Raw genomic sequence first — 27726 nt, 5'->3', positions numbered from 1 at the left:
GGGAAGACAGTGGATTGATATACAGTGTAACTTACAGCTCAATGTACAGAGTAGTCTTGCATTGTGGTGTACTATACAGCCCAATGTGCAGAGCGCAGTACAATACAGCACACAAGGGGGCGCAATGTACAACCTCACACCATCACATGTACAGCTCTATAGAGAGCGGTGTGCCGGATTGTATACAATGTGTAGAGTGAAGCTGTGTGTAATGTCACATACAGCACAATGTGCAGAGTATAGTATATAGTGATGACTGTTTATGGGAATAAAGTTAATATTTATGTGGGCCGTCATTCTGGAAATGCTAAATGGAGATTACAAGTAATTATTATAAACCTGAGAGAAATCTAAAGATGGGAGAGGCGGGGTTATTACAGACATCAGTTCTGCCCCCTCCCCTGAGGAGGAGGTTCCACAGACAACACAAACACATGAAAACCATCTCATCTCTTTATTACATGTTGGAGACTTTCCCATGGGGAGGGAGGATGACACTACAGGACACAAGGAGGACACAACTTTGTTCTAAACCGTTTACAGGAAGGTGAGGATTTGTGAAGGGGGCGGGACTAACACTTGGCGTTGATGATTTCAATGAATTCTGGTTTCAGGGAAGCTCCGCCCACGAGGAAGCCGTCAATGTCAGGCTGGGATGCCAGTTCCTTGCAGGTTCCTCCAGTGACAGAACCTGTGGAGAGAAAGACAGGAAGGTCAGCAGCAGCTGGAGAAATATGGAACATCTTACAGATGGGAGACGTGGTCGGGATTTGGGGGGGGGGGGGGGGGGGGGGTCACATTTGTGAGGTCAAATAAAGACACCAGTCCAGGTTCAACCCGATACACCGTCCTTCACAACAACATTTGAGGAACAAGTGGTGGAATCTCTAGACCGGCCTCTCAACCTAGAGAACAAAAAAAACCTTTAAATAGCCTTCTGGTCTCAGGGAACCGGAGCTAAAAAAGTGTATCAACAACTCCGGATATATCAGTGTGATGTCATTACACCCCCCCCCCCCCCCCCCATTACCAATAGATGAGATGAATGGTGTCAGTGGGAACTTGAGGCAGAAATTGCTGGAGGAACCCCCCCCCAGCCCCCCCCCCCCCCCCCACCACCAACTTCTGGAGGAACCCCCCCCCACCCCCCCCACCAGCAACTTCTAGAGGAACCCTTCATAAAACTTTCCCAAAGCATCATCCAGTTTGCTCCAAAAAAAAAATAAGAAATAGGGAAAAATTTCCCAATTGCCCAAGACTGTTGGCTCATCCACTAATAAACCATTAATGGTCCGAAGAGGAGGTCCCCATTATCAGTCTGTACTGTGAAGACATTGGAATTTTGTCCTCGTTCTTTTGCAATGACCTAAAGTGAATAACTGCACCAAGTACACAATGTGGACCGTTTATGTATTCTACATGTGATCATATATCCCCTCCCCCCCATGAAGCTGAAGTTTGGGTATTTTTGCTTTGTTAAATTGACCAGCTTGAAAAGTAGACGTATGAAAGGACCAGAACTGGTCAATCCCTGAGGAAGCTCAAACCCATTTCAGTGGGCACCACTTCTAGTGATTACCAATTTCTGCCACGGCAGGTAGTGGCCAAGGAACCCCAGCAGCCCGGCTCTAGTCACCCACCAATGTATGTAGACCTCTCATGGTCCAGACTTCTTCCCAGCTAGACTGAGCATGGAAAAAGGGACCCAACTGGAAGCTCAGCAATCTGCCACAGATAAGCAGATAAACCTTGGAGGCCATCTGTATACCAGGGTTCCTCTAGGGCAGGGATATACAGGCACAGCAAGACCGACTACCAGATGCATGATGGGATTCATAGTTTCATCATAGCTTGAGTGCCGAGGGTTGCCTAAACTTACCTGAACTAAGGAGCAGAATATTCTCTATATGCAGAAGGCAATCGCTATATTATTGCAGCTGGTCTGGAGTTGGGGCTTCAGATAAATTTGTGGTATATGGGGGATCGGTGCCTCTCCCCCTCCCCCCCCCCCCCGACCTGCTCTGAGCACCGACTCCAGAATGAACCAAGAACTCAAGAGATCTAGATTGGCCTGGATAGAATTTGGAACCACCCACTACAGCTGGATACAATATAAATGGCACACACATGAAAGGCGTACAACCCAAGGGACTACCCAACTTTCTTCAGTGAAGATAGAGGTGGAATCATCTCCCATTGGGGATCTGGCAACACCAGGGGAGTCTCTGGGGTGGGAAAATAAATCCCTGATAAGAGGTTCCCAACCCCCGAGACCAACTCCAGGGACATGGAGGTTGGAAGGTGTAGAGATACGCAAATCCAGCAGGACAATGAGAAATTCCGGGCCGCTCTGCTCCGTTTGTTGCCCGATCACCAACTCATGTCACACGGTAAAGGCTTGAAGGCTACAAACCTGTCAATATCCAGTACAATTTACTGAAAGACTTACCTCCATAGATAATCCGAACAGACTGTGCGACTTGATCAGACACATGGGCCTTCAACCATTCCCGAAGCTTGGCATGAACCTCCTGAGCCTGGAAGGAGACAGAACCAATAATCAGAATGAGGTTACGTAGAACATACTAGGTCAGTGATGGTGAACCTTGGCACTCCAGATGTTTTGGAACTACATTTCCCATGATGCTCTGGTACTTTGCATTGTAGTGGAGCATCATGGGAAATGTAGTTCCAAAACATCTGGGGTGCCGAGGTTCACCATCACTGTACTAGGCCCATACTACCCCAGAGAGGTCACAATGGACTCTGGGAGACAGACTGATATTTTAGGAATTTATATAAAGCCCAACTATGGAAGTCCTGCCCATTGGACGCAATGTGATGGGGCGGAGCCATGCTACATAATATCACCACGCTTTAGTTCTGGGACTGCTGAGGGGAGAGGGATCAGTACAGGGCAAGGTTTGTACTGAAGAGAATATTACGGGCCAATTCTACATCTCATGAGTTTAGTCTTTGTAGGTCATTTAAAAACAGTGAACATGAGCCATTCCCTTTAATACATTTATTCTATACACAAGCCATGGATTGGAGGATCACTGAAGAGATTTGCTGCCGTTATCCGCAGCAGCCCCACTGGGTGTAGCAAGTGCAGTTTGACAAGTCTATCTTAATGCATGGGCACTGCCCAGGGGCCCCGAGGGCCACACAATCTTGCATTACATATTAGCCAACTCTCCTGGATTTGTCAGGAAAGTCCTGCTTTTTACCAAGCTGTCCCAGGATGGACCATGTCCCAGGCAGCACAGTGGAACCTGTACTGTGCCCTCCTATAAACACCATTATAGAATCCTCTTATCAGAATGTTACACAAGTGGTGGAGAATGCGGGAACATCTTAAAACAAAATTTGATAACGTTTTTGTACAGCCCCCGTTGTAAAGACCCAACAGGAAACTCCATATTTCTGTGCCCCCCACACTGAACCCATACAATAGATCATCATTTAGAGGTAAAGATCCAGCCTGAGCCCCGTGTGGACTGACAACTCACCTGCTGGGGTGTGGCCGTCTTCCCTGTACCGATAGCCCAGACAGGTTCGTACGCCAGGACAACCTTGCTCCAGTCCTTTACATTATCTGTAAAAGAAAAAGTAGATTAAAACAAACAAAAAAAACAATTAAAGCATTTGAAAGAGAAACTTCACCCTCCCAATGAAAAGTACATTCTCTCTTTTGGGTGGGGGAGGGGACCAGTCAGGTTTTACAAATATGTACTGCATGAATTTAGTCAGGTTGGAAAAAATAAATACAATCCCATATACCCAATTCTATACCCACAGGTGATCCAGAGGAAGGCAAAAAACCCCAGCAGAGCCATGATCCAATTTGCTAAAGCAGGGAAAAAATCCCTTCCTGATCCCGAGAGGCAATCAGATTTCCCCCGGATCACCTTTCCCTATAAATGTCACCCTGTTATATTCTGTACACTTAGGAAATAATCCCGACCTTTCTTATAGCAATCCACTGATTGGGCCAGAACCACCTCTGCAGGGAGTCTATTCCACATTTTCACAGCTCTTACTGTGAAGAAACCTTTCCGTATTTGGAGATGAAATCTTTTCCTCTAGACGTAAAGAGTCCCCCCTTGTCCTCTGATGACTGTAAAGTGAATAACTCAACACCAAGTTCCCTATATGGACCCCTTATATATTATACATGGTGATCATATCCCCCCTTATTCTCTTAAGAGTGAATAAATTGTACTGCAAACATTTATGGCGATTTGTATACATCTTCCCTCTGTGGCCAAAACCAAAGTTTAAAACATTTCAGGTAAATAAAAGCATAGGAATATTCATGTGCCATCCCATCAGAAGGGGGCGCTATGGCTCCTGTTCACATTTCTCAGGCTCTCCTTTGCTCCCTTAAGATGAAACTTCTATACAAGTGAAGGAGTCAAAGTAGTAACTTCTAGGAGTTCCCAACCACCAACTTTCTAATAGGCAGCCCAGTTCTTGGCTTGTACCTCAAAGTATTAAAGCCAAAGACTGGCAAGGGGCATAGCTTGGGCATGGCCAGGTGAGGACACCGAGATCAGGAGCTCCTCAGACCGACTCTTGTTTAGCATTTCTTGGGGTACCGCCCAGAATCCAAGGCACCCGCCCACAATGCGGAGTACCCCCTGGCAGCCACGGGGCTCCGTTCATCCCACTCGGGGCTCCATAAACACTTATTTTGGTGATTGCAGGTGACAGCGGTGAGGCCTCCAAGATCACAAGAGGGACACGGCTCCAGTGGCCCATTTCATCCCAGAAGCTTGCAGTCTATTGGGTACCTGAGGCCGGTAAGTGATGAGGCACCCCCTGCCTCAATAGACCCGGGCTCAGACACCTCATAGCCCCTCAGGGAGAGACCAGATATGCTTCAAGTACCCACTAGGGGAGGACCTGGAAAGATTTGCTAGCAGTAGAGAAGGATTTTGAAGCAAGATATATAGGAGCAACTGAAAACCAAATAGCACCCATCTGGGAAAGCAGCTGGTAACTCTGGAGCAGAGACTTGATGACACCATCCCAATCATCTCCCAGCTCAGGGAAAGGGCTCAGCCCAAGAACAGATTAATGCCCTCAGATGGCAGCTGGATGACTATGAATACCGTAGTGCCTGTCCATCAAGACCGGTCTCATCACACGCTGGTGCAAAGCAGAGTATTGCATCCCCTCCTAGATGCTTTACAGGAGGCAGTCATGATGCATCGGTGGGGGTTCCCCTTTAGTCTCCAGGCTGCCAAGGGTGGCAAGTCTGCTACTTTGTGCACCAAAGATGACCTCCCCACTTCTTGCCCCAGCTAGGTCTAGAGTCTGGACTTTCCCCGATTGGCGACTCTCCTTAAATATGCAACTCCCTTCAGCGTCTCAACCCTGGCTACCTGCTCGTCCCGAGAGACCGAAAACATACCTCACCTAGGACCTCGCCCCATACACCGGCTGAAGGAGACCGAGGACCTCCCCAGTTCCAACATGGCCCCAGTGTGGCTGCCTTGTCCTGTCTTGGATTGCATTACAACCTGAAAATTGAACTTTTGCCAATCCCACACTCTGCCCGAGACTGACTGTTGTATCACGACCGGCATTTTCCCTGTTGGAACAGCAAAGTCTCTTGTTACATCCCCTGTATTATGATCCAGTTCAGCTCTCCACTGAGGAGCTGGGACTACACTGCATGTGCCAGACTATGGCTGCCCCCCCCCCCCCCCCCCCCATAGGACTGCCCATTTTAGGCACCTGCCCTGTGGAGGGAGTCGTGTCTGACCCAGGTGACCCTCCTGCTTTGGTTGTGCCCCTGGGTCAGCTATGTGCTCGCAGAGGTTCTCTGGTATTCTCATGGACCCCTTTGTACTGTTCAGGTTATTCCCCTTTCTATAGGAATTACAGCCGCTGCTCTTCATACCTCATTCAGTCCCCTTCTGGTCCGCGCCTGTATATAGTGCACCCCACAAACATGGCCGTGGTCACGGTGGTGCCTTATAACATCTGTGGTCTGTTCTAACAAGCGCAATAGGTTATGGCCAGAACCAAGACACCTTGGGGTGCAGGCGCTTTTTCTGCAGGAAACCAAAATTTCACCGACACCTCTACCCCTAGGCTACCTTTCCCCGCACTGGTATTTCAGCAATTCCCCAAAGTCTTGAGGTACAGTTATCGCCCTCCACAAAAGGCCCTACTGGCCCCTGTACAGACCCTCAGGGGAGTTTTATCTTCCCGAAAGGTACCATCATGGGTCAGATGTACAGGTTTGCCACTTTGTATGCCCCAAATTCACATCAGCTTTTGTTTATGGACTCAGTCCTAGATAGTTTAGCAGATTTCCGGAAGGGTAGACCGATTTTAGGAGGGGATGTTAACATTAGTCCTGACCTCTCCATCGATACTTCCATAAGCCGTTTCACACATTCATATGACCAAGCACCATATCTGCTGTGAAACGCGTCAGCAGCTGTGCAGTTGGTATATTGCTTTGATATCCATTTTTTAATAAAAGGTGAACTTTTGAGATCGGCTATCCAGCATTCAAATTCATAAAGCACTTGTGCAAGTCCCTTCAAGTCCGTGGTCTGGTCGTCTCCTGGAGCACCTCGCATGTGTCCGATGGGGACAATAGCCATTCTAGTCTCCATGGAGTATATACCAGAATAGATCTATTGTTCATAGTTTAGGACACTTTGCATTATTTAACAGACTGCGTTGACCAAATTACCATCTCGGGTCACTCCAGTGACTTTTCGCTCACACTGCCCCACGTGGCGGGCAAGTCTTGGTCCTGGAGGTTGAATGAAAAAACTTCCAGATGACCTAAGGGTGGTGACGAGTGTAACGGAGACATTATCCATTTCATGGCGAATGCCAATGGCGAGGTCGGAGACGGTGCTCGGGCCACAAGGCAGTAGTACAGGGTTCCCTCATCTCCTGGGGCTCTACATTAAAAAGCAGAGCAGACTTCCAACAGGTTTTTCAGGCTTTGCGGCAGGCTGAGCTACGTCCTAAACCGGGAGCAAGACCTGAAGCGTTCGCCATTTGACCGAATTACAGACCTTTCCTCAACTACTAGACTGACGTGCACTGGGAGTCTGCCCATCTCCAGAAGAGAAACTCTGTCGGGAGTCTCTACAGCAAAGCTCTAAAATAGCCACATGGTTTTGAGATTCAGCCCTAAGAAAAAAAAATAGGCCCGCCCCTCCCCTTAGAGACCTCTCCTCCGCCGGCCTCTTGGTGGGGACAAGGTAGGGAGGCCGATCTGGAGGTGCCCTTTTCTCAGACGGAACCACTGGATCTTGGGAAGTCCTCCTAATGGGAGAAGCCTGGGGCTGGACAGTTTCACTAAGATGTACCATGTACCACAGTAATCCCAAAAATGGAAAGACCCCACCCCCGAACTACCGCCGGATTTCACTACCAATCACAGATCTGAAAATCTTCGCCAAAATCCCAGCCAATCGCCTTAATCATCTCCTCCCCGCGATCATTCGTCCTGGCCAGACGGCTTTATAGTAGGTCATGAGGCTCAGGACAATTCTATTCAGTGGTGGCCCGTGCACTGAGGGCACCCCCACCCACCATATCCATCCATATATATCCATCCACTTTCAGGACGGTGGACACATGAATGACTATAGCAGGGATTTGGGGGGGGGGGGGGTATTTTGAAGCACATGATTGGAGCCAGAGGCTCCAATAGGCTTCAAAATAGGGTGGATTCAAGCGCAGAGCATTGCATTCCAAACCCACCCTTGTGCAACGATGGTGTGAAAATGGCACAAATTCAAATTCATTCGCAAATGTTCAATCAGCAGGCAGGTCAGCAAGATTGGTCTCCCGATTGGCCAAAGCATCAGGTGATGCTATTGGATGAACAGGAAGAAGACACGGCTGCAGGTGTAGCAGACACTGGAGCCGCTGCCCACATCCCATCCCGGGAGAGGAGGAGACACTGCAGCACGCCAGCGCTCCCAGGAGGGGTGAGGCCGGTCACACCAGTCCATGGGGGAGGGGAATGTGGCTGGTTTGTCACTCCGCAGTCGGGGGGGGGGGGGGGGGGGTGGAAATGCTGTCAGTGCCACCCCCCCCAAAAAAGAAAAATCCAGCTGACTGGCACACAAGACCATCTACCACCTCAAATTCTTTCTACCAATAATGAAAAAGCCTCTGACCGCATAGATGGGACGTCTAATGCTGTAGTGGTGAGACTGCGGTTTGGTCCTCATGTCTGGATTTCAGCATCTGAAATCTCCTACTGCGAAGGTTAAGGTGATTGGTTGCCTTTCCTCCGTGTTCATCCGGCATTGCTGCAGTGGATGGGTGGATTGGGTATACCCGACATGTTTCAATACTAGAGCAGTCACTCTCCGGCAGAGTCACTGGAGGTTTCACAGCAAAAAATAAGGGAATGTTGCCGTCATATTCTCCTTGGGTTCCATCAAGAAATTGAGGCTTTTCTGACTAGGTATCCCCATTGACCACTCTTGAGATGACTCAACGCGTCCCAACAATTGGCACCGCCAACATCACTACTGGCGCCTGTTGGTGGGGGTTTCCCCCCGGAGAGCAAAGGTCTTTTGGATGCTGGGTGGTTGACGGGGATGTCAGTCTGTTTCTGGAAGGACAGACTGGCTCCACTTGCTACATTTAGAGATGGGCACAGCAGTTTCCCCTTTGATTTCTGCAGACACCGGCAGCTTGCTGACTTTATTGCATCACAACATCCGGTCTCAGATTCGGTCTACATTTACTGAACTTGGGACACTGTGGGTTGCTACACATCCCCTTCCTCATGTGATCTCAGTCCTCTATAAATTGCTTGCAACGGCCAAGCTGAAGGAGAAACCTTTGTTAGGGAATGGGAGCGGGACCTCCAGTGTGACTTTACAGATGAACAACTGCACCACCGATACCATGTGACACGATCGAGTTCAGTGGACTTGAAGACAGAGAACTACAAGCTGTTGTCAAGATGGCATCAGGTGCCAGCAGCCCTGGCTAGAATCGATCATTCGATATGTGCTGGAGGGGTTGTGGCCAGAAGGGAACACTCCTACAAATATGGTGGGACTGTCCCAATGCCCTTGTGGTCCACAGTCATGTATTAGAAGGCCTAGGTCAGTGATGGCGAACCTTGGCACCCCAGATGTTTTGGAACTACATTTCCCATGATGCTCATGCACTCTGCAGTGTAGGTGAGCATCATGGGAAATGTAGTTCCAAAACATCTGGGCTGCCAAGGTTTGCCATCATTGGCCTAGGTAATCTTCCCGATTCATTTCTCTGGTGTGCTACAGAGTGCTCTCCCCCCACCTTCTCAATGCTGCAAAACGCCTCATACCAGTCCCCTGGTAGAGCCGCGTGTGCCAAATGACTAAACGGGTTTGAGAAGGTGCAGGAAATTATGGAGGCAGAAGAACGGTTGGCTATTTGTAGAGGCCCCCACAAGCAAAATTTGATTCAACCTGGGCAGCCTGAAGTACCTACATTTCCGATTCTTCCACTGTGCCCTCTAGGCTAGACCCAGCATTTAAGAGACTGGTCCAGGCAGACCAAAATACTGATGTCCGGGCCCGGACCGTGTTTGCATCCAATCAGTGCTGAACTAGGTGTGAACCTCTGATGGGAATTAGCGAGCGACAATTCCACATTGCTTTACACCAACCCTTTGTGTTTAGTTTTCACCTATAGAACCTCATCTCATGCCTATCGTCATATTGCTAAGAGTTCCCAAGTAAGCGTCTCTGTGCTCTCCTCAGAGGGGCAGAAGATCCATCCATGTAGATCAGCGATTCTCAACCAGGGTTCCTCCAGAGGTTGTAGGGGTTCCTCCAGCATTGGGCAATTTCTGACTCTCAGATAAGTTCCCACCGACACCATTGATCTTTTTAGCTCTCTGTAAGGAGGCAATTCTTCCCAATGAACACAAGTGTGAGGACCGTGCCTTCCAATGACCACAAGTGGAAGGACCATTCTTCCCAATGACCACAAGTGGAAGGACCATTCTTCCCACTGACCACAAGTGTGAGGACCATTCTTCCCACTGACCACAAGTGTGAGGACCATTCTTCCCACTGACCACAAGTGTGAGGACCATTCTTCCCAATGACCACAAGTGGAAGGACCATTCTTCCCACTGACCACAAGTGGAAGGACCATTCTTCCCACTGACCACAAGTGTGAGGACCATTCTTCCCACTGACCACAAGTGTGAGGACCATTCTTCCCACTGACCACAAGTGTGAGGACCATTCTCCCCCCCCGACTACAAGTGTGAGGACCATTCTTCCCACTGACCACAAGTGTAAGGACCATTCTTCCCACTGACCACAAGTGTGAGGACCATTCTTCCCACTGACCACAAGTGTAAGGACCATTCTTCCCACTGACCACAAGTGTGAGGACCATTCTTCCCACTGACCACAAGTGTAAGGACCATTCTTCCCACTGACCACAAGTGTAAGGACCATTCTTCCCACTGACCACAAGTGTGAGGACCATTCTTCCCAATGACCACAAGTGTGAGGACCATTCTTCCCAATGACCACAAGTGTGAGGACCATTCTTCCCAATGACCACAAGTGTGAGGACCATTCTTCCCAATGGCCACAAGTGTGAGGACCATTCTTCCCAATGGCCACAAGTGTGAGGACCATTCTTCCCACCGACCACAAGTGTGAGGACCATTCTTCCCACCGACCACAAGTGTAAGGACCATTCTTCCCACCGACCACAAGTGTGAGGACCATTCTTCCCACTGACCACAAGTGTGAGGACCATTCTTCCCACTGACCACAAGTGTGAGGACCATTCTCCCCCCCCGACTACAAGTGTGAGGACCATTCTTCCCACTGACCACAAGTGTGAGGACCATTCTTCCCACTGACCACAAGTGTAAGGACCATTCTTCCCACTGACCACAAGTGTGAGGACCATTCTTCCCACTGACCACAAGTGTGAGGACCATTCTCCCCCCCCGACTACAAGTGTGAGGACCATTCTTCCCACTGACCACAAGTGTGAGGACCATTCTTCCCACTGACCACAAGTGTAAGGACCATTCTTCCCAATGACCACAAGTGTGAGGACCATTCTTCCCACCGACCACAAGTGTGAGGACCATTCTTCCCACCGACCACAAGTGTAAGGACCATTCTTCCCAATGACCACAAGTGTGAGGACCATTCTTCCCACCGACCACAAGTGTGAGGACCATTCTTCCCACCGACCACAAGTGTAAGGACCATTCTTCCCACCGACCACAAGTGTAAGGACCATTCTTCCCAATGACCACAAGTGTGAGGACCATTCTTCCCACCAATCACCACACTAATATATCAGAGGTTCTAGATTTCTAGTTTTTAGCAGGGGCTCCCTCAGACCACAGATGGGTTCCTCTGTGTTGAGAAGGTTGAGAGGTTGATGTAGATCAAATATCTGCGACAGGAAAGGATTTACACAAAATTTGCTTTAATGGATTTGTTTCTTAATGTCATCTCCAAAGCCCTTTTGAGGTTAGAGATTCCCGTTTGTACGACTCAAAGACATTACATAAAGAAAAATGTGATAGAGAAATGGATATTAAAGACAAGCAACCTGAATTTCTTAGAAGGGGGTCACAATTGGCAGCCCGTGTTTTTCGCCCTCAGGACAGGTTTCCTATCAATGCTCCCCCAATGGTTGGCAATTGTTTTCCAGCTAAGATTATACCACGTCAGGGTGTGAGGGGCCCTACAAAGACTTTGCCGCCCAGGGTGAACCTTTGGGTTCCTCGGGGCTCCTTGAGATTGTCCTCCCGTCTGATGGTGCCCGGGTACTTCTGGGGCCAATGACACCTGGAAGAGCTAGCAGCATGACCGTTATGCCATGCAAGGTCTTAGAAGACCCAACAGACCAACATTCTCAACCATTTCTGCTAGGTCTTCTCGATTCCTTGGAGCTGTGACTGACCTCATCAGATGGTGCTTAGATAGTTCTGGTGCCAATGCCACTTGGCAGTGGCAGGACAATTATAGCATGCCAGGGTATAGAAGGCCTAACAGCTATTCCTGACTGGGGCTCAGTAGAAGCTTTGGTTGCTCCAAGGTTGGTCGGGTTCTTTCAGCTACGGCCGATTGACCCATCTGATGCCTGGAGAATTCTGGGGCCAACACCACTTGGAAGATCTAGTGCCATGACAGATTTTTAGCCATCCAATGAAGGCATTCTACCCACCAACATAAGGGACTTTATTGAGAAAGATGTGGAACCCCGACAGTGACCTTTACATGACTAGAACTACCAAAATGATACGGCACCTTATCCATTGTATAGTGATGAACGATTTACCATCAACCTTATATTTTTATTCCTACTGTCCACTATAACAAACCTTAGCGGGGGGGGGGGGGTTCTTTACATTTTTAAGGGTTCCTTTCAAAGAGGGAAGCTGCAAACACCACAGACTAATACAAGAATTAGACCCACCTGCAATAAACTTGGTCTGCTCAGCAACAATCTTCTCTGTGATCCCCGCTTCCCGCTGGTCGAGCTTCTCCCCGATACAAGCGATGACCCCAACACCCTCAGACAGAGCATGTGCCACCTTCTGCCCAATCAGCTGTACAGACACAAGATGAGAAGATAACTGGTGAACATTCCATCTTCAAAACGGAAAGAGCCCCGCCTACAATATACTACAACCAATGCCTATGGAAGAGCCCCGCCTACAATATACTACAACCAATGCCTATGGAAGAGCCCCGCCTACAATATACTACAACCAATGCCTATGGAAGGGACGTCCACCAATGGGAGGAAAGACATCCGGCCTTCCCAGAAGAGTATGGAGATGGAGGAACGCTCTGAGTGGTCGGCCAGAGGACTCAGGAGAGTCTTGTCTTAGGGCAACACTAACCCCCCCCCCATAGGGAATGGTGAGGGTCATCACCCCGGGACAGGAAGGGTTCCTGTACAGCAGGGGGAGGGGAGGGGAGGATGGGGGGAGCTGTTGATTGTGATCTACCAGTCAACTTCAGGCAGCCAATCAGATCAGAACTCGTCCCGTATAGCCGGTTCTTGCCGAGGAGGTTGATGTGAAGTGCAGAAACATAATGAGGGGAGCAGAGGACACTATGGGGGGGGGGGGGCATTGGTGTGCAGAGAATGACGACACTACTGTATGGGGGGCAGATAAATACTGTGGGAGGGACGATGTGAAGGAGCACAGAACACTACGCTGTGTTTTTATTGGGGGCTCGATTTTTTACCCACCCCCCTCCCTGCATTTGAGCGTGAAGAATCTTATTACATACCAACAATGTGATGAACTGCGGCATGTGGAGGCATTTATCACCCGCCAGCCCCTCCCCCATTCTAAACCGACCCTCCCGGGGGAATGCGGAGAACACTCACCTCATCTGACTCCCCGAACACGTGTCTTCTCTCCGAGTGTCCAAGAATCACCAGGTGACCCCAACATCTTTTATCATCGCCGGGCTGCAGAGAGGAGGAGGAGAGACACCTCAATACCGGCAGGATAAGGTTAGCAGCTCTGCGCCCCACACAAGCCTGGCGCCCGCCACACCACCCCCCTCCCCAACGCCGCCACCCCCCCCCACACGAGCCTGGCGCCCGCCACACACACCCCCTCCCCCAACGCCACCCCTCCACACGCGCCTGGTGCCCACACCCCCCACGCGCGCCTGGCGCCCGCCCCACGCCAACACCACCCCCCCCCCCACGCCCCAATGCCCAACGCCACCACACACACACACACACACACGCCCCAATGCCGCCCCCCCCCACACACGCGCCCCACACCCCAACGCCACCCCCCCCCCCCCCACACACAAGCACGCGCCGCACACCCCAACGCCGCCCCACCCCCCCCACACACACGCACGCACGCCCCACACACACACACACGCGCCCCACACACACACACACACACACACGCCCCCCCCCCCCCCACGCAATTACCTGATCTCTCCGGTGAAGCTCCTTTTGAGACTTTGTAGCAGTTCTGGGCGGCGACACCAATCTTGGCATCCAACTTCTGTCTTGCGAAGTCCAGGTAGATGGAAGGAGCTCCGCAGACCACCTCTGGGGGGAGATGGAAGAGGAGTTTATTTTTTAGGACAAATTATGACCCCAGAAGACTCGATTCATCCCTCCCCTCCCCTCTGCATGAAGTGTATGGAGGAGAATTGGGACCTTCTATGTGGAAAGGCCTCCTTCCAGGTGATGTGAACTGGCGGAATGACTGTAAGCTCTGCGTCCAAGGATTGCCTTTTCCTGCTAAGCTGTTGTCACAATTTTTAGGATTAAAGTTTGATTTCAGGGTGGAGTTCTGACATTCCATCATTTCAGCTGTAAAGTGAAGCCGTGCTTTGCCCATGCAGAGGAAAACATTCACTCCCCAGAGCTTACACTCACCTTCCCTTATCCTGCCATGGGGGGGGGGGGCAACTGTGCAAGACACTGATTGGAGCATACACAGGGCTGAGAACCCTCCCCCACCCCACATGACTACACCAGGCAAACCTGAGCGGCCAATCACCGAGCAGTGTGGCTCAGATGGGAGGAGGAAGGTCACATGATCCCACATACCAGGAAGTACCGGCCATTCCATACCCCCAGCAGGGGAGAATCGATGTATCTGCAGACTGTCACAAAGTATCGCTGACCACACATCGATCGCACCTCCTGTACAGAGGACACCCACCGACTACTTACCCGACTGCATGGGAAGTGATCCCATTCTATAGGAGACTGCCCCTTCACCATCTTTACAAAACACACAGAAACGCGTTCCCCGAAACCAGACATGCGGCGGCACCAAAATTCTGATTAGAATTGGAGAAGAGACGCCCCGCCCCTTTTCTAAACCTGTATGGAGAGAACCAATCACACCGCCGTGCATCTGATGAGGTACCGCCCACCACTCTGCATGTTGGGAAAGAGCAAAATCTTACAAGTGTTCAAAACAGACCAATGGCAGCCGTAAACCCCATCTATACTGGGGACCACCCGGGCCATATGACCCCCCCCCCCCCCCCCATCTGTACTGCAGACCACCCAGGCCATATGACCCCCATCTACACTGCAGACCACCTAGGCCATATGACCCCCCACCCCCCATCTATACTGCAGACCACATGACCCCCCCCCCCCCCCCCCCCCATCTATACTGCAGACCACCGGGCCATATGACCCCCCATCTGTACTGCAGACCACCCGGGCCATATGACCCCCCCCCCCCCCCCCCATCTGTACTGCAGACCACCCAGGCCATATGACCCCCATCTACACTGCAGACCACCTAGGCCATATGACCCCCATCTACACTGCAGACCACCCGGGCCATATGACCCCCCACCCCCCCATCTATACTGCAGACCACATGACCCCCCCCCCCCCCCCCCCATCTATACTGCAGACCACCCGGGCCATATGACCCCATCATACTGCAGACCACCCAGGCCATATGACCCCCCATCTATACTGCAGACCACCCGGGCCAATATGACCCCCCCCCCCCCCCCCCATCTGTACTGCAGACCACCCGGGCCATATGACCCCCATCTACACTGCAGACCACCCGGGCCATATGACCCCCATCTACACTGCAGACCACCCGGGCCATATGACCCCCCACCCCCCATCTATACTGCAGACCACATGACCCCCCCCCCCCCCCCCATCTATACTGCAGACCACCCGGGCCATATGACCCCCCCACCCCCCCCATCTATACTGCAGACCACCCGGGCCATATGACCCCCCCTACACTGCAGACCACCCGGGCCATATGACCCCCCCCCCCATCTATACTGCAGACCACCCGGGCCATATGACCCCCCACCCCCCATCTATACTGCAGACCACCCGGGCCACATGACCCCCCCCATCTACACTGCAGACCACCCGGGCCATATGACCCCCCCCCCCCCCCCCCATCTACACTACAGACCACCTGGGCCATATGACCCCCATCTACACTGCAGACCACCCGGGCCATATGACCCCCCCACCCCCCCCATCTATACTGCAGACCACCCAGGCCACATGACCCCCTCCCCCCCCCCCCCCCCCCCCCCCCCATCTATACTGCAGACCACCCCGGGCCATATGACCCCCCCCCCCCCCCATCTATACTGCAGACCACCCGGGCCATATGACCCCCCACCCCCCCCCATCTATACTGCAGACCACCCGGGCCATATGACCCCCCCACCCCCCATCTATACTGCAGACCACCCGGGCCATATGACCCCCCCCCCCCCCCCCATCTACACTACAGACCACCGGGCCATATGACCCCCATCTACACTGCAGACCACCTAGGCCATATGACCCCCATCTACACTGCAGACCACCTGGCCATATGACCCCCCACCCCCCATCTATACTGCAGACCACATGACCCCCCCCCCCCCCCCATCTATACTGCAGACCACCCGGGCCATATGACCCCCATCTATACTGCAGACCACCCAGGCCATATGACCCCCCATCTATACTGCAGACCACCCGGGCCATATGACCCCCCCCCCCCCCCCCCCCCCATCTGTACTGCAGACCACCCGGGCCATATGACCCCCCATCTACACTGCAGACCACCCGGGCCATATGACCCCCATCTACACTGCAGACCACCCGGGCCATATGACCCCCCCACCCCCCATCTTACTGCAGACCACATGACCCCCCCCCCCCCCCATCTATACTGCAGACCACCCGGGCCATATGACCCCCCACCCCCCCCATCTATACTGCAGACCACCGGGCCATATGACCCCCCCTACACTGCAGACCACCCGGGCCCTATGACCCCCCCCCCATCTATACTGCAGACCACCCGGGCCATATGACCCCCCACCCCCCATCTATACTGCAGACCACCCGGGCCACATGACCCCCCCATCTACACTGCAGACCACCCGGGCCATATGACCCCCCCCCCCCCCCCATCTACACTACAGACCACCTGGCCATATGACCCCCATCTACACTGCAGACCACCCGGGCCATATGACCCCCCACCCCCCCATCTATACTGCAGACCACCCAGGCCACATGACCCCCTCCCCCCCCCCCCCCCCATCTATACTGCAGACCACCCGGGCCATATGACCCCCCCCCCCCCCCCATCTATACTGCAGACCACCCGGGCCATATGACCCCCCCACCCCCCATCTATACTGCAGACCACCCGGGCCATATGACCCCCCCCCCCCCCCCCCCCCCCATCTACACTACAGACCACCCCGGGCCATATGACCCCCCCCCCCCCCATCTATACTGCAGACCACCCGGGCCATATGACCCCCCACCCCCCATCTATACTGCAGACCACCCGGGCCACATGACCCCCCCATCTACACTGCAGACCACCCGGGCCATATGACCCCCCCCCCCCCCACCCCCCATCTACACTACAGACCACCTGGGCCATATGACCCCCACCCCCCATCTATACTGCAGACCACCCAGGCCACATGACCCCCCCCCCCCCCCCCCCCCATCTATACTGCAGACCACCCGGGCCATATGACCCCCATCTACACTGCAGACCACCGGGCCATATGACCCCCCATCTATACTGCAGACCACCCAGGCCACATGACCCCCCCCCCCCCCCATCTATACTGCAGACCACCCGGCCATATGACCCCCCCCCCCCCCCATCTATACTGCAGACCACCCGGGGCCATATGACCCCCCCTACACTGCAGACCACCCGGGCCATATGACCCCCCCCCCCCCCCCCCATCTATACTGCAGACCACCCGGGCCATATGACCCCCCCCACCCCCCATCTATACTGCAGACCACCCAGGCCACATGACCCCCCCCCCCCCCCCCCATCTATACTGCAGACCACCCGGGCCATATGACCCCCCATCTATACTGCAGACCACCCGGGCCATATGACCCCCCCCCCCCCCCCCCCCCCCATCTATACTGCAGACCACCCGGGCCATATGCCCCCCCCCCCTACACTGCAGACCACCCGGGGCCATATGACCCCCCCATCTATACTGCAGACCACCCGGGCCATATGACCCCCCCATCTATACTGCAGACCACCCGGGCCATATGACCCCCCATCTATACTGCAGACCACCCGGGCCATATGACCCCCCCATCTATACTGCAGACCACCCGGGCCATATGACCCCATCTATACTGCAGACCACCCGGGCCACATGACCCCCCCCCCCCCATCTACACTGCAGACCACCCGGGCCATATGACCCCCCTACACTGCAGACCACCCGGGCCATATGACCCCCCCCCCTCATCTACACTGCAGACCACCCGGGCCATATGACCCCCCCCCCCCCCCCCCCATCTATACTGCAGACCACCCGGGCCATATGACCCCCCCCCCCCCCCCCATCTATACTGCAGACCACCCGGGCCATATGACCCCCCATCTATACTGCAGACCACCCGGGCCATATGACCCCCCCCATCTATACTCAGACCACCCGGGCCATATGACCCCCCACCCCCCATCTATACTGCATACCACCCGGGCTATACATACATTACACTCAGACTGCTTGATACAGAAATGTCTTTTAGCTACAAGTCATTGAGCGCCCTCTAGTGATCGCAGGCAGCATAGCTTTGACCTTTTGGCCATGCCATATGACCCCCCCTACACTGCAGACCACCCGGGCCATATGACCCCCCCCCCCCCATCTATACTGCAGACCACCCGGGCCATATGACCCCCCCCCCCCCCATCTATACTGCAGACCACCCGGGCCATATGACCCCCACCCCCATCTATACTGCAGACCACCCGGGCCATATGACCCCCCATCTATACTGCAGACCACCCGGGCCATATGACCCCCCCCCCCCCCCCCATCTATACTGCAGACCACCCGGGCCATATGACCCCCCCCCCCCCCCCATCTATACTGCAGACCACCCGGGCCATATGACCCCCCCCCCCCCTACACTGCAGACCACCCGGGCCATATGACCCCCCCCATATATACTGCAGACCACCCGGGCCATATGACCCCCCCCCCCCCCCATCTATACTGCAGACCACCCGGGCCATATGACCCCCCACCCCCCATCTATACTGCAGACCACCCGGGCCACATGACCCCCCCCCCCCCCCCCCCCCCCCCATCTACACTGCAGACCACCCGGGCCATATGACCCCCCCCCCCTCATCTATACTGCAGACCACCCGGGCCATATGACCCCCCCCCCCCCCCATCTATACTGCAGACCCACCCGGGCCATATGACCCCCCCCATCTATACTGCAGACCACCCGGGCCATATGACCCCCCCCATCCATATGACCCCCCCCCCCCCCATCTATACTGCAGACCACCCGGGCCATATGACCCCCCCACCCCCATCTATACTGCATACCACCTGGGCCGGACATACCACCCGGGCCATATGACCCCATCTATACTGCATACCACCCGGGCTATACATACATAACACTCAGACTGCTTGATACAGGAAATGTCTTTAGCTACAAGTCATTGAGCGCCCTCTAGTGATTGCAGGCAGCATAGCTTTGACCTTTGGCCTTCCAGCTGCCGTGATGCCCAATGCACCGTCCCGTATTACACAGATTTCCAGCCCCCCTCCCCCCTGTGACCCCTGAACTACACGGGTGGAATGAAGAAGGCAGCTGCCAACCGACCTCTATGAAGGATGAGAAGATTGCGTGACATTAGAAGACTTGTAATGAATCCTGCGAGTGCAGACCAGGAGGGGGGAGGGGGGAGGGGTCATGGTGATAAAAATGTCTGACACAGAACTTACTTTTTCCCCCCCTAAAGAGTCCAAGTAAAATCAGAGCCATGAAATGCGAGTCTCACCAACGTCATGATGGACCCCAACACAGCCGGTCTTCTGAATTTACTCCCATTGGGTGGCGTGTCCATGGAGATCGATCGCGCCCCTCCCCTCACTATTCCTTCAGCAAGATTTCACTACAGAGTGGCTGTTACCCCGCTACACCAGCCAGAGACCCCCCCCGCTACACCAGCGGAGACCCCCCCCCCCCCGCTACACCAGCGGAGACCCCCCGCTACGGGAGGGCTGGACGCTACATTTTCTACATTTTTCCTATAAAAAGCAACAATGTTGCCAGCATTGTGGTACCCCCGTACCAGGAATCATGGGGTCCCTATGAATAGTGTGGTACCCCCGCACTGAGCAGCATGGGGTGCCTATGAGCAGTGCGGTACCCCCGTACGGGGCAGCATGGGGTGCCTATGAGCAGTGTGGTACCCCTGTACGGGGCAGCATGGGGTGCCTATGAGCAGTGTGGTACCCCCGTACGGGCAGCATGGGGTGCCTATGAGCAGTGTGGTACCCCCGTACGGGGCAGCATGGGGTGCCCTATGAGCAGTGTGGTACCCCCGTACGGGGCAGCATGGGGTGCCTATGAGCAGTGTGGTACCCCCGTACGGGGCAGCATGGGGTGCCTATGAGCAGTGTGGTACCCCCGTACGGGGCAGCATGGGGTGCCTATGAGCAGTGTGGTACCCCTGTACGGGGCAGCATGGGGTGCCTATGAGCAGTGCGGTACCCCCGTACGGGGCAGCAAGGGGTGCCTAAGAGCAGTGTGGTACCCCTGTACGGGGCAGCATGGGGTGCCTATGAGCAGTGCGGTACCCCCGTATGGGGCAGCAAGGGGTGCCTATGAGCAGTGCGGTACCCCCTTACGGGGCAGCATGGGGTGCCTATGAGCAGTGTGGTACCCCCGTACGGGGCAGCATGGGGTGCCTATGAGCAGTGTGGTACCCCCCGTACGGGGCAGCATGGGGTGCCTATGAGCAGTGTGGTACCCCTGTACAGGGCAGCATGGGGTGCCTATGAGCAGTGCGGTACCCCCGTACGGGGCAGCATGGGGTGCCTAAGAGCAGTGTGGTACCCCTGTACGGGGCAGCATGGGGTGCCTATGAGCAGTGTGGTACCCCTGTACGGGGCAGCATGGGGTGCCTAAGAGCAGTGCGGTACCCCCGTATGGGGCAGCAAGGGGTGCATATGAGCAGTGTGGTACCCCCGTACGGGGCAGCATGGGGTGCCTATGAGCAGTGTGGTACCCCTGTACAGGGCAGCATGGGGTGCCTATGAGCAGTGTGGTACCCCTGTACGGGGCAGCATGGGGGCCTAAGAGCAGTGTGGTACCCCTGTACGGGGCAGCATGGGGTGCCTATGAGCAGTGTGGTACCCCCGTACGGGGCAGCATGGGGTGCCTATGAGCAGTGTGGTACCCCCGTACGGGGCAGCATGGGGTGCCTATGAGCAGTGTGGTACCCCCGTACGGGGCAGCATGGGGTGCCTATGAGCAGTGTGGTACCCCTGTACGGGGCAGCATGGGGTGCCTATGAGCAGTGCGGTACCCCGTACGGGGCAGCAAGGGGTGCCTAAGAGCAGTGTGGTACCCCTGTACGGGGCAGCATGGGGTGCCTATGAGCAGTGCGGTACCCCCGTATGGGGCAGCAAGGGGTGCCTATGAGCAGTGCGGTACCCCCTTACGGGGCAGCATGGGGTGCCTATGAGCAGTGTGGTACCCCCGTACGGGGCAGCATGGGGTGCCTATGAGCAGTGTGGTACCCCCGTACGGGGCAGCATGGGGTGCCTATGAGCAGTGCGGTACCCCCGTACGGGGCAGCATGGGGTGCCTAAGAGCAGTGTGGTACCCCTGTACGGGGCAGCATGGGGTGCCTATGAGCAGTGTGGTACCCCTGTACGGGGCAGCATGGGGTGCCTAAGAGCAGTGCGGTACCCCCGTATGGGGCAGCAAGGGGTGCATATGAGCAGTGTGGTACCCCCGTACGGGGCAGCATGGGGTGCCTATGAGCAGTGTGGTACCCCTGTACAGGGCAGCATGGGGTGCCTATGAGCAGTGCGGTACCCCCGTACGGGGCAGCATGGGGTGCCTAAGAGCAGTGTGGTACCCCTGTACGGGGCAGCATGGGGTGCCTATGAGCAGTGTGGTACCCCTGTACGGGGCAGCATGGGGTGCCTAAGAGCAGTGCGGTACCCCCGTATGGGGCAGCAAGGGGTGCATATGAGCAGTGTGGTACCCCCGTACGGGGCAGCATGGGGTGCCTATGAGCAGTGTGGTACCCCTGTACAGGGCAGCATGGGGTGCCTATGAGCAGTGTGGTACCCCTGTACGGGGCAGCATGGGGTGCCTATGAGCAGTGTGGTACCCCTGTACGGGGCAGCATGGGGTGCCTATGAGCAGTGTGGTACCCCTGTACGGGGCAGCATGGGGTGCCTAAGAGCAGTGCGGTACCCCCGTATGGGGCAGCAAGGGGTGCATATGAGCAGTGTGGTACCCCCGTACGGGGCAGCATGAGGTGCCTATGAGCAGTGTGGTACCCCCGTACGGGGCAGCAATGGGGTGCCTATGAGCAGTGTGGTACCCCTGTACAGGGCAGCATGGGGTGCCTATGAGCAGTGCGGTACCCCCGTACGGGGCAGCATGGGGTGCCTAAGAGCAGTGTGGTACCCCTGTACGGGGCAGCATGGGGGTGCCTATGAGCAGTGTGGTACCCCCGTACGGGGCAGCATGGGGTGCCTAAGAGCAGTGCGGTACCCCCGTACGGGGCAGCATGGGGTGCCTAAGAGCAGTGTGGTACCCCTGTACGGGGGCAGCATGGGGTGCCTATGAGCAGTGTGGTACCCCTGTACGGGGCAGCATGGGGTGCCTAAGAGCAGTGCGGTACCCCCGTACGGGGCAGCATGGGGTGCCTAAGAGCAGTGCGGTACCCCCCGGGCCAATCACAGCACACACTGCACTAACCCCCAGCCAATCACAGCACACGTTGCACTGACAGGTCAGAGCGGTGATTTTATTGGTCATGAAAGGTGCGATGAGACGTATAATGACACCGGAGACCCTCCCCTCCCCCTCCGCTATTTATAGACCTCCGTCGGATTTATTTCAGGCGCAGGAAAAGGTGAAAAGGCGCGACCTTCACACCACCCCGAATATCCATCGCTGGGAAAGGTCACAGCCATTCCGGGATGTCGGCTCAGCTGTCCCGGGCTGGCAGGAGGTTAAAAGGTCACTTGGAAAGATGACCGCCCTCCGCCCCAGACTCAACCCCCAACACCTCCGAGCCCCCCCTCCAAACCGTGACCCCCCCCCCCAAACCATGCCCTCCACCACCTCTTCACCCCCCTGAACCATGTCCCACCACCTCTCCCCCTCCAAACTGTGCCCCCACCCCCCAAACTGTGCCCTCCACCACCTCTTCACCCCCCGAACTGTGCCCCCCCACAGCAATGATTACACAAGGGGGGGCACAGACAAAGGAGAGGGGGTGGAGTGGAGCGTGCAGTGACATTGTCGCTGTCTCTTTAAGGCCTGACGCTGCGGGGGATGTACGTGTCTGGCAGCACACAGAGGCGGAGTGACAGCGGGAACCAACACGCTGCAAACCACAGCAACTCCCATCATCCCCCACTGATGGGGCAAAGTCATCCGCTGCAGAAACCCGGGCCGAGGCATGCTGGGACTTGTAGTTCTACCGCACAATGACAACCACAGCCTGCAAAAACATACATACATGAGTGCCCCGGCTGGGGGAGGGGATTTATCATCTGCAAACATTACAGCCTTACACCTTTCTGCCTAATTGTATCACCCCCCCCCCCCCCACCGCATGGTCCGTCCCCCCCCCCCCATGGTCCGTCCCCCCCCCCCCCCCCCCCCACCGCATGGTCCCCCCCCACATATGAACGCCAATCTGATGATCTCTGCCTGTAGATGCACCAAGTCCTTCCCCATGCACCCCACTCCCCAACCTGAACCCCAACATCTCCATGGAGGACATCCCTGTCCATGGAACACACCGACCCTCCATGTAGATGGGGGGGGGGGCAATATAAAATATGCCAAGAAGATAAATATGGACCTTCATGGGCCAAGCATATAGAATCAGAGCAGCCCATATATGGGAACCCCTAAGAAACTATTATATAAAATGATATTCATAGATTTCCCCCCCCACTCTACACACATGGGACATCCTTCTGCAGCAAGACGGAGAAGTCAAGGCCAATCGGTGGGGGGGGGGGTAAGTTCTGCTCCTTCACCTGTGGGGTACACAGTGGGACCCGGCAACACCTCCCCCACATACCTTCACCAGCCTCATATCCTTGATGCCCACCTCCCATGGTCTGTCCCAGTCACTAGAGGGGTGGCACCTTCCCTCCTACATGGGCAAAACCACAAGCAGAGAGCAGAAGTGGCACCATCTTGGTAGGTGGGGGACCGATGAGGACAAAGCACAGCCACCAACTGACTGTCTACCCTGGACGTGGTCTGGGGGCCCAAAAAAGAAAATGCCCAGGACTGATGTAGACCATCCCATGAACCCTCCCCTTCCCCAACCCTCCATGGAGGACACCCCCGTCCACGGTCCACGCACCCCGACCCTCCATGGGAGGACGCCCCCGTCCACGGGCCACACTCCCCGACCCTCCATGGGAGGACGCCCCCGTCCACGGGCCACACTCCCCGACCCTCCATGGGAGGACGCCCCCGTCCACGGGCCACACTCCCCGACCCTCCATGGGAGGACGCCCCCGTCCACGGGCCACACTCCCCGACCCTCCATGGGAGGACGCCCCCGTCCACGGGCCACACTCCCCGACCCTCCATGGGAGGACGCCCCCGTCCACGGGCCACACTCCCCGACCCTCCATGGGAGGACGCCCCCGTCCACGGGCCACACTCCCCGACCCTCCATGGGAGGACGCCCCCGTCCACGGGCCACACTCCCCGACCCTCCATGGGAGGACGCCCCCGTCCACGGGCCACACTCCCCGACCCTCCATGGGAGGACGCCCCCGTCCACGGGCCACACTCCCCGACCCTCCATGGGAGGACGCCCCCGTCCACGGGCCACACTCCCCGACCCTCCATGGGAGGACGCCCCCGTCCACGGGCCACACTCCCCGACCCTCCATGGGAGGACGCCCCCGTCCACGGGCCACACTCCCCGACCCTCCATGGGAGGACGCCCCCGGGCCACACTCCCCGACCCTCCATGGGAGGACGCCCCCGGGCCACACTCCCCGACCCTCCATGGGAGGACGCCCCCGGGCCACACTCCCCGACCCTCCATGGGAGGACGCCCCCGGGCCACACTCCCCGACCCTCCATGGGAGGACGCCCCCGGGCCACACTCCCCGACCCTCCATGGGAGGACGCCCCCGGGCCACACTCCCCGACCCTCCATGGGAGGACGCCCCCGGGCCACACTCCCCGACCCTCCATGGGAGGACGCCCCCGGGCCACACTCCCCGACCCTCCATGGGAGGACGCCCCCGGGCCACACTCCCCGACCCTCCATGGGAGGACGCCCCCGGGCCACACTCCCCGACCCTCCATGGGAGGACGCCCCCGGGCCACACTCCCCGACCCTCCATGGGAGGACGCCCCCGGGCCACACTCCCCGACCCTCCATGGGAGGACGCCCCCGGGCCACACTCCCCGACCCTCCATGGGAGGACGCCCCCGGGCCACACTCCCCGACCCTCCATGGGAGGACGCCCCCGGGCCACACTCCCCGACCCTCCATGGGAGGACGCCCCCGGGCCACACTCCCCGACCCTCCATGGGAGGACGCCCCCGGGCCACACTCCCCGACCCTCCATGGGAGGACGCCCCCGGGCCACACTCCCCGACCCTCCATGGGAGGACGCCCCCGGGCCACACTCCCCGACCCTCCATGGGAGGACGCCCCCGGGCCACACTCCCCGACCCTCCATGGGAGGACGCCCCCGGGCCACACTCCCCGACCCTCCATGGGAGGACGCCCCCGGGCCACACTCCCCGACCCTCCATGGAGGACGCCCCCGTCCACGGGCCACACTCCCCGACCCTCCATGGAGGACGCCCCCGTCCACGGGCCACACTCCCCGACCCTCCATGGGAGGACATCCCCGTCCACGGACCACACTGCCCGACCCTCCATGGAGGACATGCCCGGCCACGCACCACACTCCCTGGATCTATGTAGCGTACATCCTTTCGGTATGACTATGCAGCCAACATCTCTAAATCTGCAAACACATTGTAGCAGAATCGGTTATTGTGTTGGCCACACACATCGCAATTTTCAAGTAACTGACCAGCTCAAAAATGATCAAAAGTCATCTGAAAGCTGAAAAGGAAACTAATGCCAAATTCGATTGACCGGCAAAATTGTGATCGATAATCTGGGATTGAACATGGATTGTATGATCCGGTCTGTACAATGATGGTGAATGGAATCCATCCAGACAAGATCAGCGTCCCGTCCTCCATTTTATGGGCCCCCCTCCCCCAATGAACTATTCCCAACTCAGCACTCAGTCCAGTCTACGGTCCTCCATGTGCAATACGACAAGGACCTCCTCCGGGACCCGCCAAACCCAACACTCCCACCAAACCATTCCGCCATTTACCGACGACCGACAGCCAATCAGGTGCTGAATATATCGGCTCATCACCCCGAGGACTCCCAACCGCGAACTGTCACTTCCCGCCGTTCATCCTGAACAGCCGGCCTGGAGATGTCAGTTAATGGAAGGAGCTTTTCAAGGACAGCGCGGTCACCGGAAGAGCGGAGGCGGGATGTGGTCAGTGTGCGTCCCGGGGGATCCGCAGAACATTCTACAGGAAGCGCAATAGTCTGCAGACAAAGCCGCCGTATACTCCTCTATATACCACGCACCCCTGTATGCACCCCTCTCCACACACACACACACCATTCTCTATATACACCTGCTGCTGTATACTCCCCCATACAGAGCTATGTATGTATGTATGTATGTATGTATGTATGTATGTGCGACATCCCAGCATGGGGGGAGGGGTACATTGAAGGGTCAGATGGGGGGGGTCACTGCCCTGACACCTTGGGGGTCCCAAGTATAGAACCCCCTCCCCCATATATCAATGGGAGGCCAATCCAATGTTGTCTCAGCCAATCTGGCCAGCCGGAGATTTATTGATTATCTATTCACAATACAGATATAGGAGGTAATCATCGGGGGGGTGGCTATAGAAGTGCTCTGAGGACACGCCCCCACCTGCGTACAGAGGGAGAATACAATGTATCGATCAGAGTTGAGCCAACCCCTCCCAGTATTGATCAGGTCCCGATATATTGGTGATTGATCAGATGTAATCAGCACAGATCTACAGATCACACCCACCGGGACTATGGAAGGGGAGGATCTCCAGGGAAAGGTGATCAGAGTCCAATATATTAGTTATTGATTACCCATCATAGGACATTACAGATAATAGAAGGAGGGGGGGGGGGGGGGGGGGGTAATGGATCAGGTTCTGATATATCAGGTATGGATTATAGATAATAGGAAGGGGGAGGGGGGAAATGGATCAGGTTCTGATATATTAGGTATTGATTATAGATAATAGAAGGCGGGGGAGGTACTGATCAGGTTCTGATACATCAGGTATGGATTATAGATAATGATAGGGTGGAGGAGGGGGTATCGATCTCCTCACCTGTCTCGGAATTGATCTTCGCGGTGTTCAGGGTATTGATCAGCTCCCCCAGACTCTTCTTATCGCCGTTCAGCTTCCAGTTTCCCCCCACGAAGAACTTCCTTGGAGACATGGCGGTGTCGGAGGGTGTCGGTGATGTACGGGGTGCGGACTGCGGAGAAGACAGGCGAGCGAGCTGCGTGCGAAGCCTTTAAATGGGAACCGGAGACA

General features: G+C 55.7%; 1 protein-coding gene across 1 annotated transcript; it reads right to left on the bottom strand.

The window, feature by feature from the left end:
• Positions 1-439: 439 nt before the first annotated feature.
• TPI1 (triosephosphate isomerase 1) lies at positions 440-27726 on the bottom strand. The gene is given in 9 exon segments (XM_077467109.1): positions 440-691; positions 2450-2537; positions 3513-3598; positions 12463-12595; positions 13390-13439; positions 13442-13473; positions 13957-13975; positions 13978-14079; positions 27517-27726. Coding segments are annotated over 9 exon segments (741 nt in total). The 5' UTR covers positions 27629-27726; the 3' UTR covers positions 440-572.

The sequence above is a fragment of the Lithobates pipiens genome, unplaced genomic scaffold, assembly GCF_037356315.1.
Source record: "Lithobates pipiens isolate NorthernLeopardFrog02 unplaced genomic scaffold, aLitPip1_a1.2 Scaffold_47, whole genome shotgun sequence".
NCBI classification, from domain to species: Eukaryota; Metazoa; Chordata; class Amphibia; order Anura; family Ranidae; genus Lithobates; species Lithobates pipiens.
Note: the sequence above shows the minus strand (reverse complement) of the source record. Positions and strands in the feature narration are given on the sequence as shown.